The sequence below is a fragment of the Olea europaea genome, chromosome 18 (assembly GCF_002742605.1).
Source record: "Olea europaea var. sylvestris chromosome 18, O_europaea_v1, whole genome shotgun sequence".
Classification (NCBI taxonomy): Eukaryota; Viridiplantae; Streptophyta; class Magnoliopsida; order Lamiales; family Oleaceae; genus Olea; species Olea europaea.
In genome coordinates, this window is record NC_036254.1 from 26,016,348 (window position 1) to 26,032,398 (window position 16,051).

A 16,051-nucleotide genomic window follows, 5' to 3' on the forward strand; every position below is an offset into this window, starting at 1 on the left:
GGAGGCCGTTGAAGGAAGCAGTTTACAGATTCAGATCTCGAAGGTCACTTGGTTCTAAGAATAAAAGTCCAGATCAAACGTAAGGTAAAACTATTAAACTTTTGCTAAAATTAGAATGAATCTTTTTAAGATTTTAAAGAATCGTAGGGATTAATTGATAATTATGAATAAATGACTGGATATACAATTGAAGGATTAGATAATTTATTAGAAAAAATATTAGAAAAAATAAAGAATATTATCTCTCAATTAGAAAATAAAAATTTATCATTCGAAGAATATAGTATTTTAATTAGAAAATATGAAATATATGTTGCAGATTATTCTTATTTATTAGATCAAATAATGAATTTATATTCAAATATTCAAAGTAGAAGATAAAATGTTTAAAAGATTAAGATATATATTGCAATATAGAAAGAATTATTTCATTAAGAATAATATAAACCTTTCAACAAAAAGGAATAGTGATAGATAAAATAGAAAAATCTCCCGCTAAACAGTTAGAGTGTGTTTGATTGGCATGGAAAATATTATTTAGAAAAGAAAATATTTTCCACCTTTTGTGGAAAATAAAAACCACCTCTACCCAAGGAAAATATTTTCCTTAAAAACAAGGAAAATTAGACATATTTTCAAAAGTTGAAAAATATTTTTTATGAAAAAAATAGCAATCAAACACTCCAAGTAGGAATTTAGGTGGAAAATTGATATTTTCCATGGAAAAGACAAAAATTTGAACAGATAGGGCAAATTTATCACTTCCTCCGCGGCCCGAAATATTCAAGGAAGGTTGTACGTTAATAAACCCTAATCTCGGGGGAAGAGTACAAGCCCGCTTTCAATCTCCGTACTCTCCGATCTCACCGAGTATTCATTGACCTTAAATCTTCCCATTCAACCGATCCACAAACAGTGATGTCGGCCAAGTGGCGTGCCTTGCAGCACCGCCACCGCTACACTTACAACGCCGTTGCGTTTCCTCCATACTTCATTCGGGCACTAAATCAAACACCTGATGACTCCTCCTTCTTCGTTGAATTAAAACACCTCATTTCCCTTAATTCCACTTACGCGCAGCTCGAACACGCTAAAAATCTTGCATCAGCTTTTTCGAACTTACTATCCAACCCGAATTCTGATGAAAAGTTAATTTCTTGTGCCGCGAAATTTTATTTAGAAATACTTTTTCTTGAAAATTCGGTGCCTTTACATAGGACTTTAGCTTCTGCTCTGGCGAAATGTAAGAATTTTCAGAGTTCGATTGGGGATTGCTATAGGCAGCTGTGTGAGGAGTACGGTGGGGAGAATGGGAAGGGGAAAAGATTCTGCGTCTCTCGTGCAGCTTTGTCAATGTTGAGCACGCCAAAGTTGGGATATTTAGTGAAAGCTGTGGAGCAATGTGCGGTTTTGGTGGGTTTGGATGTGGTATTTGGTTTGAGAAGTGTGGTTTCTGAGACAAACGACTCATCTAGGCCTTCACCAGTTGTAATGGAACAATGCCAGGAGGCTCTTTCTTGTATGTACTACTTGCTTCAGCGCTTCCCTACAGCGTTTTATGACAGGGATAGCAAGCAGAATGATATAAGTTTGGAAAAACAGTGGGTTATTGAAATGATATTGACTACTATTTTGAGCATTTTGAAATCACAGGCGTTTGCGAGGGACTGTTTAGTGGCGGCTGGGGTGAGTTTCTGCACAGCTCTGCTGGCATGTTTGAGTGCTGCAGAATATGGTTTGATTATCATGGAGGGTATTTTTCATCAAACTTCCATTGTGGATCTTAAAATTGAGCTTGATGATGTGGTTAGGAGAACTCCAATCAACGGTGATTTGGTTGGTGAAATTAGTAATTTTTCAGCATTAAGTAGACTTTGCCTGATCAGGGGAATACTTACTGCAAGTGCGAGAACCATTCTGGACACCCGCTACATTGTATCAAAGTATAATCTGAATGGTGTTAAAGATTCTGCCAATGATGTTAATTCTGTCAAGACAATATTGTATGATGGAATATTGCCTGAGCTCTGTAATTATTGCGAAAATCCTACTGATAGTCATTTTAATTTCCACGCATTAACTGTGATGCAGATCTGTTTGCAGCAGATAAAAACATTGCAGCAAGGTGAAAATCTTGATGTTTCAGAAAATTATGATCCAATTCCAGAGGAGATGGGGGCCCGAATATTGAGGATTGTGTGGAATAACTTGGAAGATCCTTTAAGTCAAACTGTTAAACAAGTTCATCTTATCTTTGATCTCTACTTAGACATTCAGGCTAGCCTTAAGTGGGCAGAGAGTAGTGAAAAAATCAAGTTGTTCCTGAGGAAGATTGCTACTGATCTTCTTCGCCTGGGACCACGCTGCAAGGGAAGATATGTCCCTTTAGCTTCCCTTACCAAGAGGTTGGGAGCAAAGACTATTCTAGACATGAATCCTAACTTGCTGTATGAAATGGCCAAAGCATACATTGATGATGACGTGTGCTGTGCTGCTACAACATTCCTCAAGTGTTTCCTTGAATGCTTGCGAGATGAATATTGGAGTAGCGACGGTGTTGAAAGTGGTTATACAAAATACAGACGTCATTTCTTGCAGCCATTTTTGTGTGGACTTGCTTCTGGACTTGCAAAGCTACGCACAAACTTGAATACATATGCATTGCCAGTGCTACTTGAGCTAGATGGGGGCAGTATATTTCCAATGCTTGCTTTGATTGGCATCGGTCCGGTGGATGAGGGCTCAAAATTTGCTTATACTGAGCTCGGTTCTATGGATGTGGCTCTGGGACTTGAAAACCAAGTTGCTGTTTTGGTATCTTTGCTCAAGATTTGTCGTGTACTTGCTTTGATAGAAGGGGACATTGATTGGCAGGGAAATTCATCAATCTCTACCGATGGTATAGTGCTGGATACGGGAAATAGTGATTTACATTGCGTTGTCTTCTTAAAGGGCATAGAAGTTAAAGTCCCGGTCAAGTGGCTCATATTGGCATTGACCCATGAGGACGAGTCGCTTCGCATAGATGCAGCAGAATCTCTATTCTTTAATTCAAAGACATCCAGTCTACCCTCTTCTTTGGAACTGAACCTTATGAGAAGAGCAATGCCACTGAACATGAGATGTTGTTCAACTGCTTTTGTAATGAAATGGACTAGCTTATTCAGAAAGTTCTTTTCTCGTGTCCGGACAGCATTGGAGAGACAGCTCAAGATGGGAACCTGGCAGCCTCTTGCTTCTGGAGACATTAACGGAGTTTCTTTCATGACAGGAGCTGAGATCAGTGTAAAACACAGGGCAGAGAATCTCTATAATTTTATGAAGTGGTTGAGTTGCTTCTTGCTTTTCTCGTGCTATCCTTCTGCTCCATATGAGAGAAAAATAATGGCTATGGAGCTCATATTGACAATGCTAAGTTTTTGGTCTATATTGCCGACAGTGCCGGAAAGTCCAGATTCTGTTTCGTCTGTAACCAATATATATCCATACAGTAAAGGGTTTGCTTTACCTGATTCAACCTTGCTTCTCGTTGGATCAATTGTTGATAGTTGGGATCGGCTGAGAGAGAATTCTTTTCGCATTTTACTCTATTTTCCTACCCCACTTCCTGGCATTTATAGTCCAGACATGGTCAGGGAAGCAATTATATGGGCTAAAAAGCTAGTTTGTAGCCCCCGTGTCCGAGAAAGTGATGCTGGAGCTCTGACATTACGGCTTATCTTTAGGAAGTATGTCCTAGAGCTCAGGTGGATTGTCAGACCTTCATGTATTGTAGTCTTCTTTCATCCTGGGTCAGAGATGTGCAATGCGAAGTATGAAAATTGCAAATCCAGCTCTCCTGCATTAGTATATGTCATATCATTGATTGATTGGCTGCTTTCTGCTGTGGAAGATGGAGAAAATAATCTTTCAGAGGCATGTAAGAATAGCTTTGTTCATGGTATATTACTTACCCTACGGTACACATTTGAGGAAATGGATTGGAATTCCGATATAGTTTTGCACTGCAATTCTGATATGAAACATGCATTAGAAAGGCTCCTGGAGCTTGTCACGCGAATTACATCCTTGGCCCTTTGGGTGGTCTCAGCAGACGCGTTGCACTTACCTGACAACATGGAAGATATTGATGACGATGCATTTCTGTTGGAAATTCCTGATGAGATTGTTCCATCTGCCCCAGTGGACGTTGAGGCACAAAACTCAGATTGCATGCCAAAACTCAGTCCTCCAGAACAGATTGTTATGGTCGGTTGCTGGCTTGCAATGAAAGAGGTATTTTTTACCAGTAAATATCGCAATGATGTTGCTTACTTGGGGGAAGTCATCTGACAATAACAATGGTGTTGCCGTCATCATCATTGTTGTTGATGGTTTCTTTAACTTACCATTCCTAATCGAACAACTAACATCTTGTGGGTGGGAGGATTGCAGTTCCATTTATGCACTATGTATATGCTGAGCGCATAAGATATATGAAAGTCATATTCACCAAAAAAAAAAAAATCTGATGATTTGATTTTGATTTTACCTTCATTTATATCCAGGTGAGCCTTCTTTTGGGAACGATTATTAGGAAAATTCCATTGCCTACTTCAGATGAGTCAGGTATCACATTTGGTAATGATGCTGATGTACCGACTATGGCATCTGATGCAATGCTGGATATAAAACAACTTGAGACTATTGGCAACCATTTCTTGGAGGTCCTTCTGAAAATGAAGCATAATGGTGCAATTGACAAGACAAGGGCTGGATTTACAGCACTATGCAACCGTTTGCTTTGTTCAAATGATCCAAGGTTGATTTCATTGAACTTTCCCATCCACTGACGCTAATGGATTTCACTATAATCAGCAAGGAGCTTAATTCAAATGCATTATATTTATTTTTGTCATTTGATAGGATCACTATTTTAAACAATTAAAATTTGAGCATCAGGTGGTTTTGGAACCGCCAAAATATTCTTGAGTGCCAATTTCTTGCCTAGCTAGCCTTTTAGGGAGAGGATTTCTTAGAACTTGTTGGTATTGGATAGCACATTTTGAATAATAGTTTCATGTACCATGGTATTTACCCCTTCCCTCCTAGAAAAGGTCAAAGCGTGTATGGGGTTGCAATTCTTCATCTTTAAATTAATTACTGCACAGTACTCGAAGTTCAGTGCCTTCAAGCTTCGTATGCACTGCTCTTGGCATTTTGTCTTTATGAGAGCCAATTTTTCTTCTATACAGAGTTCTCTCTCATTAACCATGAAAAAAGAAACTTGAATGGCAAAATGGACTAGTTCTGAGCTTATGTGCTAATATTGCTTCTTTCTATTCAGGCTTTGCAAATTAACAGAAAGTTGGATGGAACAACTTATGGAAAGAACAGTGGCCAAGGGACAAACAGTGGATGACCTACTAAGGAGAAGTGCTGGTATTCCGGCAGCATTTACTGCCCTTTTCCTCTCAGAGCCTGAGGGCACGCCAAAAAGGCTCTTGCCGTGGGCTCTACGCTGGCTAATAGACATAGCTAAGAAGTCTTTAACAGCTCAAACTAAATTAAACAGCTCAAACAGTGACCTTTCTGGTGTTTTCTCACCAAAATCAAGTCAAACAACTGCTAACTCTCAACTTACTGAGATGAACGGCGATCAGAAGATCTCAAAGCTTCGGGATGAGGGAGTTGTTCCCACTGTGCACACTTTCAATGTCCTTAGAGCTGCTTTCAATGATACGAACCTAGCTACTGATACATCAGGTTTTGCTGCTGAGGCAATAATTATCTCAATACAATCTTTCTCATCTTCATATTGGGAGGTCCGTAACAGTGCTTGTCTTGCGTATACTGCCTTGGTCCGCCGCATGATTGGATTCCTCAACGTACAGAAACGAGAATCTGCAAGACGAGCTATAACTGGGCTTGAGTTTTTTCACAGGTATGCTTTACCAATAACTTTCATTTATTCTTTACATATCTTTCTCTCCATCTATATCAATAGCTGTGTTCATATCAATAACTTTTGTGTTTAGTATACTTGTTCAGTTTGGACGACTGACCAAATCAAATGTTTGATGGATGCATGTTAAAGCTTTAACAAGAAAATTGACCATTTTTGTGACTGAAAAGATGTATATACCTGTTGTTGTTTGGATTGGTCAGTTCATTCATCTGAGAATGATTTACTGACGACATATATGAATAAGGGGTTAAGTATGCCAATTGTCCTGTATCATTGTTTCATTTGCATTTCCATCCCGAGTCTTATTTTCTAGACAACGGTGTCCCTAACCTTTGAACAATAGGCACCATTTATCCAAATGGGCGGTTTTTGTCAAAAATTCTGTTAGTAAATTTTTTTGAAATGACAAATTATCCTTAAATAAACCGAAAACAAATATTTTATATAAACATAAAAAGGAAATAAAACAGGATAAAGATTAAAAAAAGTCATTTCTTCTTCCCCAATACCACATCTACTTCCAGCTGTTGGTGCCCATGAAAAATGAAAAATAAAAAATAAAACTTATCACCTTCACACTAACCCCACGCCACCTGCACCACCGCCACCCATTCCCCGTTGCTGACCACAGCGAAAGTAATACCACCAAACTGAGATCCACCACTTAGCTTACAATTTTCACTGAAAAATTCCACCACCTAAATTGATGACAGCAACTTAGCAATATGTAAGGTGCAATACACCATTGCAAGTTCATTCGCAGTCCTAAAACCAGGTTGAATCTCGACGAAGTAATAAAACTTTCTTGGTTTAAGAAGTCATATTCTCAATAATCTTTGGTTATACAAGAGCAGCAGTTTTTGAGTAGTGAGTTTTTTTATCAAAAGATTAGATACCAGACTAAAATTGATACTTTTGACATAATTTCAACGTCTTCTAGGTTGGATTTATATGGACTTTTTAAATCAGAAATGAACACGAAAGAGATGGTTGATGGGCTTTTATTTTGGTTCCAGCATCACCACCACCACTCACCAGTCACCCAATACTGGCAGAGATGATGGTGCTGGCAGTGTCAGACGGTGAGTTGTGGTGGGGCTGGAACATAGTAATGGGTTGTGGGCGGGAGGCGGAGGCGGAGGCAGGTGCAGGGGCAAGTTTCCATTTCTTTATAGCCTCTTGGGTCTTCATTTCTTGAAGTCTGTCACATTTGCAGAAGAAAAAGCTTAGCCACCAGGTATTCCTTGATTTTGTAAGATGGGTTTGCCATGAAGAAAAGAATGAATGTGGTGCCTTTGTTTGGAGATTTAGGGTGGGATTGGGGGAAGAAGAAATGAGTTTTTCAATTTTTATCCTTTCTTATTTACTTTTTCCTTTTTTATATAAATTATCTGTTTTGGTTTATTTAAGTTTAAGGGTAATTGTGTCATTCCCAGAAATACTAACAGAATTTTTGACAAACCATACATTTGGCACATTTGGCTGAAGAAGTTTTTCAGAGGCTAGGGACACTGTCGTCTAGAAAAATTGGTAGGGATGGAAGTGCAAATGAAACCAAAGATTACGGACGTTTTGCATAATTTACCCTATAAAAAAATGATTTATTTATATGATATGTGTGTATATCATCAGGAGGGAAGGACAATAATGAACATTAAATTGTATATATAAATTTGGTCTTCACATTGGGGATGGTATTCTGATGATGAGGTGATCTCATGCGTTTTCAGAGATATTCAACTCATTTCCTTTTCTCTTCAACTGAAGGTACCCTTCACTGCACCCATTCGTATTAAACGAACTGAAAGTGGCTACTGAGTTGCTTTTGGATGGGTCTTCTGAATGTTTAAAATCCAACCTTAAGAGTGTTGTGCACCCAAGCTTGTGTCCGATGTTGATACTATTGTCTCGGCTTAAACCTTCACCAATCACTAGTGAAACTGGAGACAGTTTGGATCCTTTTCTTTTCATGCCATTCATAAGGAGATGCTCAGTTCAAAACAATTTTCGAATTCGTCTACTTGCATCAAGAGCTATAACAGGCTTGGTGTCCAATGAGAAACTGCAAGTTGTCTTGCTCAATATTGCCTCCGAGTTGCCTTGTGTAGAAAATCAAATCATGGCTCCTGATTCATCCACATCACTGGACTTGGCTGACAGGACCTCTGGTGCTTCCTTCAATTTAGTTCATGGAATACTATTACAGTTGAGCTCTCTTTTGGATACCAATTGTAGAAACCTTGCTGATTCATTTAAAAAGGATATGATTCTAAACGGTTTGATTCAAATTCTAGCCAAATGTTCATGGATTGGAAGACCACAATTGTGTCGCTGCCCCACCCTGAACGGCTGTTTTCTAAAGTTGCTTGACAATATGCTGAGTCTTGCAAGAACATGCCAAACAGGTGAAAGTATTGGTGCCATTTGGAACCTTCTCTGGGAGTTATCTTCAGAATGTTTAGATTTAGAACTGTCTGATTATCCACCATATTTTGATCCTACTATTTCAGAACTTCGTGAACAAGCTGCAATTTCATATTTCAATTGTGTTTTCCAAACATCTGAAGATATAGTTGAAGATGCTCTACTGATGCCAATGAATTTTTCTTCAGTTGCTTCCTATTCATTAAGGAGATATGAAATGGAGGTTGCCTCTACCAGATTTCAGGAGAGGTTGACCCACTCCATGTCAGATTTATCATATGAAGTGCGAATTGCAACAATGAAGTGGCTTCTTTTGTTCCTTAGGGCGACAGAATCAGGTATTAACAGTGGGGATCGATTTTATTCTGATGCTAGGAAAATTTGCTTGTCCAATATCAATCTCCAGGAAAGGCTGATGAAGCTTTTGGCGACAGAGAAACACCATAAATGCGTGCATTACATTCTAAAGATTCTTTACACTTGGAATCAACTGGAATGGCAAGATGACTTCCAAGAACCTGCTGACCCAAGATATATTTGTGACATGGACTGCAATTCAGTGTTCCAGTTATGGGAGACATTAGTTTCTCTACTCAGGACCACAAGGCACGCAAAGACGCGGCAAACACTTGTCTGCTGCATGGGAATTTGTATAAAGCGAATCTCCAGCTTATCTTTGGATCTTTTTAGCTCTGAACCAGAGAAGATGCCCAAGTTCAGCCAATCTGATCTCTGTAAAAAAAAGTCTGATTTCTACAAAAGCACAAGTTATTTTGTCAATCTGATAGAACAGTACGGTGACGCATCAGAGCCTGTAAATATGCGAAAGGCAGCTGCAGAATCAATGGTAGCATCTGGTTTACTGGCTCAATCTGAGGTTTTAGCTTCTTTAGTTTCCGGGGAACAATTTTCTAATGGCAATCTGTTTTCTCATATCAAACCTGAGGAGGATATTAGAAAGTATGCTGGGAGAATACTGGATCTATGGTTGATGTGCATAAAACTTCTGGAGGATGAAGATGTTGGGATTAGGAAGAGGCTTGCTTTGGAAGTCCAGAAATGCCTTGCGTTTGGAAAACCAAGGGAACACTTTTCAGCTGGTATTGCTCCAAGACAAGTAGAGAAAGTGATTGCATTGTGTTTTGAGCATTTATCATCAATCTTTAGTCACTGGCCTGATTACTTGGATTATCTTTGCTGCTGGGTGCTGAATGCTGCAAACAATGCAAACTACGTCATTTCAAGCGGAGACCTAGTCAGACGTGTTTTTGACAAAGAGATTGATAACCATCATGAAGAAAAGTTATTCATATGTCAGATTTGTTGTTCCCAGTTGGAGAAAATTCTGACTTCGAAATTTTGCACTGTTGACTTCTCTAACAAGAGTGGGTCTCGGGATTTTTTGCATGAATGGAGAAGCAGGTTTCGCCAACAGTTGGTATTGTTTGCAAGTGACCATATCAAGAAGCTGGGAGGAGTTGAGTGGATTGGTGGAGTGGGAAATCACAAAGATTCGTTTTTACCCATCTATGCAAATTTGCTCATGCTTCATGCTCTATCGAACTGTATATTCCGCTTGGAACCTGAGAGTAGTAAATCGATGCTCTCCGAGGTTCTTGAACTTGGAGAAGCTATTCATCCCTTTCTTAGAAATCCCTTAGTTTATAACCTGTATTTGTTAGTAGTGAAGTCACATGAGAAATTTTTTGGGGCAACTGACACCCATTGGACTCAAAAGTGGAGAGAAGATGGTTCTATTTGGGATGAATTTGATCCTTATTTTCTACTTGAGTGAAAGGCATAAAAGATGAATTCTGCCTGATTAAGATTTGCAAAGTAATTTATGAAATGCTTGCTAGTTGTGACGATCCCCTTGGCTGTTTACACAATTTTGATTCGATACATCTTTAAATTTAGTGGAGATGTGGTTTGTCTTCCATCCTTGTTAGATTTTGTTACTACATGCAATGATATTACAGTGGGAACAAAGAATTTGGAATTACGGCAATTTTTTAGATATGAAGCTTCAACTTTTTTAGTTTTGGCAAGTGAGGTATAGCAAGTTGCTCTAAATGATAGTTCAAGAACATGTGAACATTTCATATACGTAAAAGTTGGATCATATATCCTTGCAGGCAGCAGCCAAAGGTCCTTGTGAAACAGGTCTACGACGACCGACAATTATGTTCGATTTGCAACAAACAAAACTTTGACGGGGATATGATATGAAATGTAGAATGGAGTTTCAGTCTTCATCATCATCATACTCGTCGCCCTCTTCTCCCTAGTAGAAGCCATCGACAGAGTCAGTGAATAGTGAGACACATGTGATACTAAATACTACCAAAATATTGACTGATAACCGCTGAACATCTTGCAAGTAGCACAATGCCGTTGATGAAATAGTAAAAACTAAGAATATTCAGCAGAGATGTAAATTAAAGTAGTTGAAAAACTGAAATTCGGTGATATTATCAAAATGAAATGGTACAAACAGCTTCATATAAAGTACAGAGGGGATCAAAGTATCTCTAAAGAAGAGAAAAAGATTTATTTATTACCTCTTCTTCATCTTCTTCGGAATCTTCGTCATCAGCTACCTGTTATACAATCATAATTATCAGCCAGTTCAAATAAGTGGAAGGTGATAAATACACAGTAATAGTAGGGAAAGAAAGAAGATGTTACATTGTAAAGATATTTGATAGGATCAGGCCACAGATCCTCCTTAATTATATCTGCGACCTACAGTCTCGAAGCAAAGAAGACAATAAAGGGTTTTATACTGAACGCATATAATATTTTCCTCATCAAACGCACATGACAGTGCTTCAAACAATTGAGGGCTTCCAGCAATGGATTTACCTCATCATGTAGCCCCTCGCCTGCATCTTCCAGTTGAGTTTCACTAAACCAACTAAAGAAGCTGCATCCATAATAGTAGATAGCATGTGTCAATGAGAATACTCGTGCATAAACACGCACATATCTGAATAACTGTGTGAAAGGAAAACTGGCAAGAGTACCTCTCGGTAGATGGTGGTCGTTTGTTCCCTTTCTTTTCATCACTACGAATGTTAGCAGAGCCCTTTACGTGTAAAACGCATAAATACTTAAACATTCAAGCAGGAAGATGGGTGGAAAAGGAAAGGGGCACTTGCATGTAGTAGAAATACTGGTATGATCAAATTACCATGCCTTCCTTCCAATCAATTTTTGTGCCAGTTATCTTTGTAGGTCCTCTGTTATAGAACTTGGACGTCTTAATCAGCTTTGTATTCTCAAAGAAGGGGTTTGGCTTAAACTTCTGAAAGTTAACAGTACAAAGCATAACAATCAGCACTAGACAACAGAAAACTGATGGAAACACAGATGAAGTAAAAATAAGATGCTGGCTTTTTTTTCCTATATAATACTAAGAGAAGACTCACGAATGTAATGGAGTAACCCAATTTCAAGTCATCATCCACGTCAAGAGCATCTAAATACTTGAATATCTAGATCAAACAAAAATATCAATGATGAGGTTCCTTTAAATTCAATTATATACCATGTCAGGATTGGCCTACGATATGGGATTACATGAAATCTAAGCAATTCAAGCCTCTGTTTGGTGGGAATTAAAATTAGATTTTTTAATAGATTTTGATAGGACTAGCTGAGATATTGAAAAGTTGTGGGACCCATGAAATATATGGTTAAAATGAATTTTTAACTTTGACTGAAATTAAAATATAGATTTTAATCAATAACAAACAGGAGCCCAATAAAAAGGAAAAATAAAATTAAAATATATGAAAGTAACTAAAGCTTCCACTATAGTAGCTTTAATAGATCTAACTTAATTCTATTTCCAAGTGCCAAACAATCTTACAAGATGCACATACCATCTGGTCTTCCTCACTCAAAAGATCACAGAGTGAAGGATGACTCAACAACTGCAAGAAAAAAGTATAAAGATATGAATATTATGGATTAGGCTCTGAGAAGTATCAAACATTTGTCTATATCAATTTCACAATAGAAAATGGCTCTTCCACTCACGGCAGTTAACCAAAAGTCAGGAATAGAACTGATGATTTCATTTCTTCTCACATAAACAGGCCTCCTTATCTCGTTGTACTTTCGTTCAACTTCCAATACTTTATCACTGGCTTCTTCATTGACCTGCATGGTACCAAGCCATAATGAAGCTTCATAGTGTTAATATTTCGTTTTTCTAAGCCAAAGTTCTATTACAAATTGTGTCAAACAGCAATGCAGGAGATAGTAATCTTATTATACCCCAAAGAGACTCGAATGGATGTGTATCTCTTGAGATAGTAATCTTATCCAAATGACAAAAACGAGATTCAGTTGCAGAAGTGCATATGTTTATATCTCTATTATCAGTATTTATGCAACAATAATAATGAAGAGCCATTGGGACAAACACAAGACTTATCTCTAATGCTCTTAATTACCGACTTCTAAGCATGCTAGATCATAAATGTTTCAGAAAAGAAACATCACACAACTATAATAGAGATATAGCATCTGCCAAAAGGACTAAGTATATCAGCAACACAATATCTGATGCAGCCATAAGCAGCAAGTGAAGAAGATGCAAAAAGTGAACGGGATCAACCAGTCATAGAAAGCATATACATTTACAGGTGATGATTTCCATGTGTAAATATTGGGTTTTCTTTGCAGATGGGGACAAGCATTCCACATGGTAAACCACTAGTTAACTTCTGAAATCGTTATCGCTACAACCAATTTCATAAAATTGCTACAAAATATTCCACATGAATACATGCACTATCTTTCTTATTGCATAAAAAATAGAAATAGATTATCAATACCATAAAACCTTTCTTTTCACCATAATTTATCAAGGGGTGTCAGATGTTTTCTTGCAGTCAGTTTTTTTCTTGGAAATGAAGTTCACAAACAAATTGATACGTACACGTGTATGACTTCACATGCACATCCATGGGACACGAACTTACTCTTGGATTTCATATCGTGTTGGAGGTTTCATGGCACATGCACCTCAGTTATGTTTTTAAAGTACCAGAATTAGAAGAAAATACAAACCACTCTTCCATCTCATAATCAAGTTCATAAAATTGAAACAAAATAGACCGGAAGAGTTCAGGTTTTTCCCCTCATATTGCTCAAGAAACAAATCCTAACTGTTTTACAAAAAAAAAATAAAAAATAAATAAAAAAATACCAACTTGTCTTTTCTCACTAATTGCAGAGGCCGTTTACGTTTATTTGACTGACCACTGCCTTTTATGTAGAGATTCTTTCTTTGGTAAACAAAGTTTCCTCAACCTTCTTATCATTGGTCCAGTAAAATTATTAACGTGTTTAAATTAATATTTTCACCGTTATAGCTTTCCTATTTACGATAAATAATAAACAATGACCAGTTGAGCAAAAGATTGCAAACTGGAATCAGTCTTGTAGAAATTTTTTCATCGACTTGAGAACAATCAGAGATTTAAGCATAGACATATTCTATTTCCAGTCAGATGTCAACTAGTGTGAATTTCGAGCAAGGGATCAGCCTGAAAAAATGTTAAAAGATAGACATGCACAATGTACACCAAGCAAACGAGCAGAAACTATGCAAAAGCAATGCACGTAATCAAACATCCAACCCAACCCTCTCTTATGTCTCGTGATTCGAACCATAAACAAAAAAAAGAAAGCACAGTTAATTTGCTTCAATTTAACAATTCTCCCGAGTTTTTGATTGATTCGGAAATAAAAAATCAAAGACATCAGGCGATCGAACTCCTCAAGCCAACAACGAATTGACAATTGTACAAGCAAAATCGAGCAAACTCGCGCGTTTGATATCACTATAACAATCCCGATACCTCAAATAAAATCAAATTAAATATGAAATGAAAGTTAGTGTAAAGAAAAAATCCAATGCCTATTCACTTTCAAGAATGTTCCGAATAAACAAAATTAAAAATTACACCAACCGGTCACAGATTTATGCAAATTGCATTTAAAATTAAAGTGGTGACCTTATCGAGCTCATTCTGGAAATCCTGAAGCTTCTCGAGAGAGAAAAGGAGGTCCTTGTCATTGTGAATGTTGTCTTCCTCCGCCGATTCCACCAATTTGTCGGCAGTTTTTGGTTTCTTCGACCGGTCCGCCACCATGTTTCGAAAACCCTAATCCTTGGTTTGTGTTTGGGATTTCTCCCTCAGATGATTTGCAGGGTAGGATTGTATGTTGAGACAAGATTTGCTTGGGCTGTGGGTGGGTGGGTGTGTGTGTGTGTGTGGTGGGTGGGTGTGTGTGACATTTGTAGTTAGTTAGTTGTACAGAGTTTACAAAAGTCTTACGTTGTTCCCTTCGAACAATGCTTTCTTATACTATGGTCCCAGTGTCTTAAGACTCCACAGTTTTAATTATTAAAAATTTTAAAATACTAGTCAAACTCAACATGTATTGCACATTATTTTTAAATTTCAGATTAATAAAATAGAAAAAAGAAAAATGTAACTTTGACATTCGAATTCCAGATAAATTGTTTTCACGACATTTTATGAAATAAGCATATACAAGCACATGGGGTGGCAATAACTATCATCAATGATCAACTATTAACAAAAGTGATCGTGATCTTTTCTCGAAAATGTCTCAAGTGATCAACAATAAGAAGTTCGAACTTGAGTCATAACTTGCGATTTACCCTTGGAGGCATAATCTGCGATTTACCTCCTTCACGATGCTCCAGGGCAGGGGTGGTGGGGGACTCTTAAAGTTAGGGTTTAACCTTTTATTTTTATTTTTTTAAAGGAAAGCACAAAATTTAGTTGAAAAATGCGTTCTCGAACATTGGCGGATCTACTCAAGGTCCTAGTGGGTCACTTGATCCACATCTTCAAGTTGGAATTTTTTTATTTTTTTTAAAGAACCAAAAATTAGAATTGGGCAATAATGATAATTGGACTTTTTTTATTAGAATAGAGTTCCAACAATGACCAAACAGTTTGTGATATTTCATTTGAAAATTCTTTAAAAATTGTTATTCATCTTATATATGAGATTATTTGAATTTTTTTTGGGAATTGTTATTTATCATATATATGATATTTGTGAATCTATAATAGTGATAATGTGTATGTATTTTTATAGAATACATAATTTTTTTGTAATTTTTTGATAAACTTGATTGTGCCTCACTAACTTCAAATGTTTGCGTCTGCTACTGTTCTCAAAGATACATATTGCAATAATAAAGAGCAAAACACGACTTTCATGAAGATTTGAGAGTTCAAAGTTGTGTTGCAACTGGAAATAAGCAGGGAGACGTTCACCATGTCTTCATAGGAATTCCTTTATCTCAAAAAGTATGGAACCACTACTATGATGTAATTGGGATTCAGTTTAATCAATTTGTAATTTGCAATATTCTTATCGAGTGGATTCCATTCTCAGATAGCTATTCAGGCAATATTTTTTGTCCTAGCGAGACTTGAATTGATATGATATTTCAGCTATTGTTATTCATGATATTGATCTGATTCAAAATTGTCAATAAATAATTCATTCAGTAAATTTATAGGCAAAAGATTTGTCACCTGTGGGATTAAATCCCGGATTATTATCACCCTTCTTGTCTTACATTTCATTATAAATATATAAATACTAAATGACTAATGT

The 16,051-nt window shown here is 37.2% G+C and overlaps 2 protein-coding genes across 6 annotated transcripts; one reads left to right on the top strand and one right to left on the bottom strand.

Annotated features, from left to right (window-relative positions):
* The first annotated feature begins 761 nt into the window (after positions 1-761).
* LOC111367971 (thyroid adenoma-associated protein homolog) lies at positions 762-10,287 on the top strand. Of its 2 annotated transcripts, XM_022989124.1 has the most exons (5): positions 762-4,275; positions 4,548-4,801; positions 5,327-5,923; positions 7,715-8,352; positions 8,560-10,287. In XM_022989124.1, the coding sequence occupies exons 1-5, from the start codon at positions 919-921 to the stop codon at positions 10,164-10,166; spliced, it is 6,453 nt and encodes a 2,150-aa protein (XP_022844892.1). In that variant the 5' UTR covers positions 762-918; the 3' UTR covers positions 10,167-10,287. The 2 variants fall into 2 exon arrangements, with proteins under 2 accessions (XP_022844892.1, XP_022844891.1); XM_022989123.1 differs by having other exon boundaries at positions 7,715-10,287.
* Positions 10,288-10,447: 160 nt separating this feature from the next.
* Positions 10,448-14,684, bottom strand: LOC111367972 (NAP1-related protein 1-like). 4 transcript variants are annotated; one of them, XM_022989126.1, is made up of 10 exons: positions 14,404-14,681; positions 12,416-12,538; positions 12,259-12,309; positions 11,803-11,868; positions 11,565-11,678; positions 11,398-11,429; positions 11,237-11,297; positions 11,060-11,116; positions 10,933-10,971; positions 10,448-10,655 (listed from the first exon to the last, which is right to left on the bottom strand). In XM_022989126.1, the coding sequence occupies exons 1-10, from the start codon at positions 14,539-14,541 to the stop codon at positions 10,617-10,619; spliced, it is 720 nt and encodes a 239-aa protein (XP_022844894.1). In that variant the 5' UTR covers positions 14,542-14,681; the 3' UTR covers positions 10,448-10,616. The 4 variants fall into 4 exon arrangements, with proteins under 4 accessions (XP_022844894.1, XP_022844893.1, XP_022844896.1 ...); XM_022989125.1 differs by having other exon boundaries at positions 11,398-11,459; positions 14,404-14,678; XM_022989128.1 differs by lacking the exon at positions 11,803-11,868 and having other exon boundaries at positions 14,404-14,684.
* Positions 14,685-16,051: the final 1,367 nt, after the last annotated feature.

What these genes read in the sequence shown, in the direction of transcription:
- LOC111367971 (XM_022989123.1), top strand. Translation starts at nt 919, where the DNA reads ATGTCGGCCAAGTGGCGTGCCTTGCAGCACCGCCACCGCTACACTTAC. An exon ending in GCTGGCTTGCAATGAAAGAG is followed by an intron (nt 4,276 to 4,547) that starts GTATTTTTTACC and finishes ATTTATATCCAG; the next exon opens with GTGAGCCTTCTTTTGGGAAC. An exon ending in GGGCTTGAGTTTTTTCACAG is followed by an intron (nt 5,924 to 7,714) that starts GTATGCTTTACC and finishes CTTCAACTGAAG; the next exon opens with GTACCCTTCACTGCACCCAT.
- LOC111367972 (XM_022989125.1), bottom strand. Translation starts at nt 14,541, where the DNA reads ATGGTGGCGGACCGGTCGAAGAAACCAAAAACTGCCGACAAATTGGTG. An exon ending in TCCAGAATGAGCTCGATAAG is followed by an intron (nt 12,539 to 14,403) that starts GTCACCACTTTA and finishes GGTACCATGCAG; the next exon opens with GTCAATGAAGAAGCCAGTGA. An exon ending in GCGAGGGGCTACATGATGAG is followed by an intron (nt 11,117 to 11,236) that starts GTAAATCCATTG and finishes TCGAGACTGTAG; the next exon opens with GTCGCAGATATAATTAAGGA.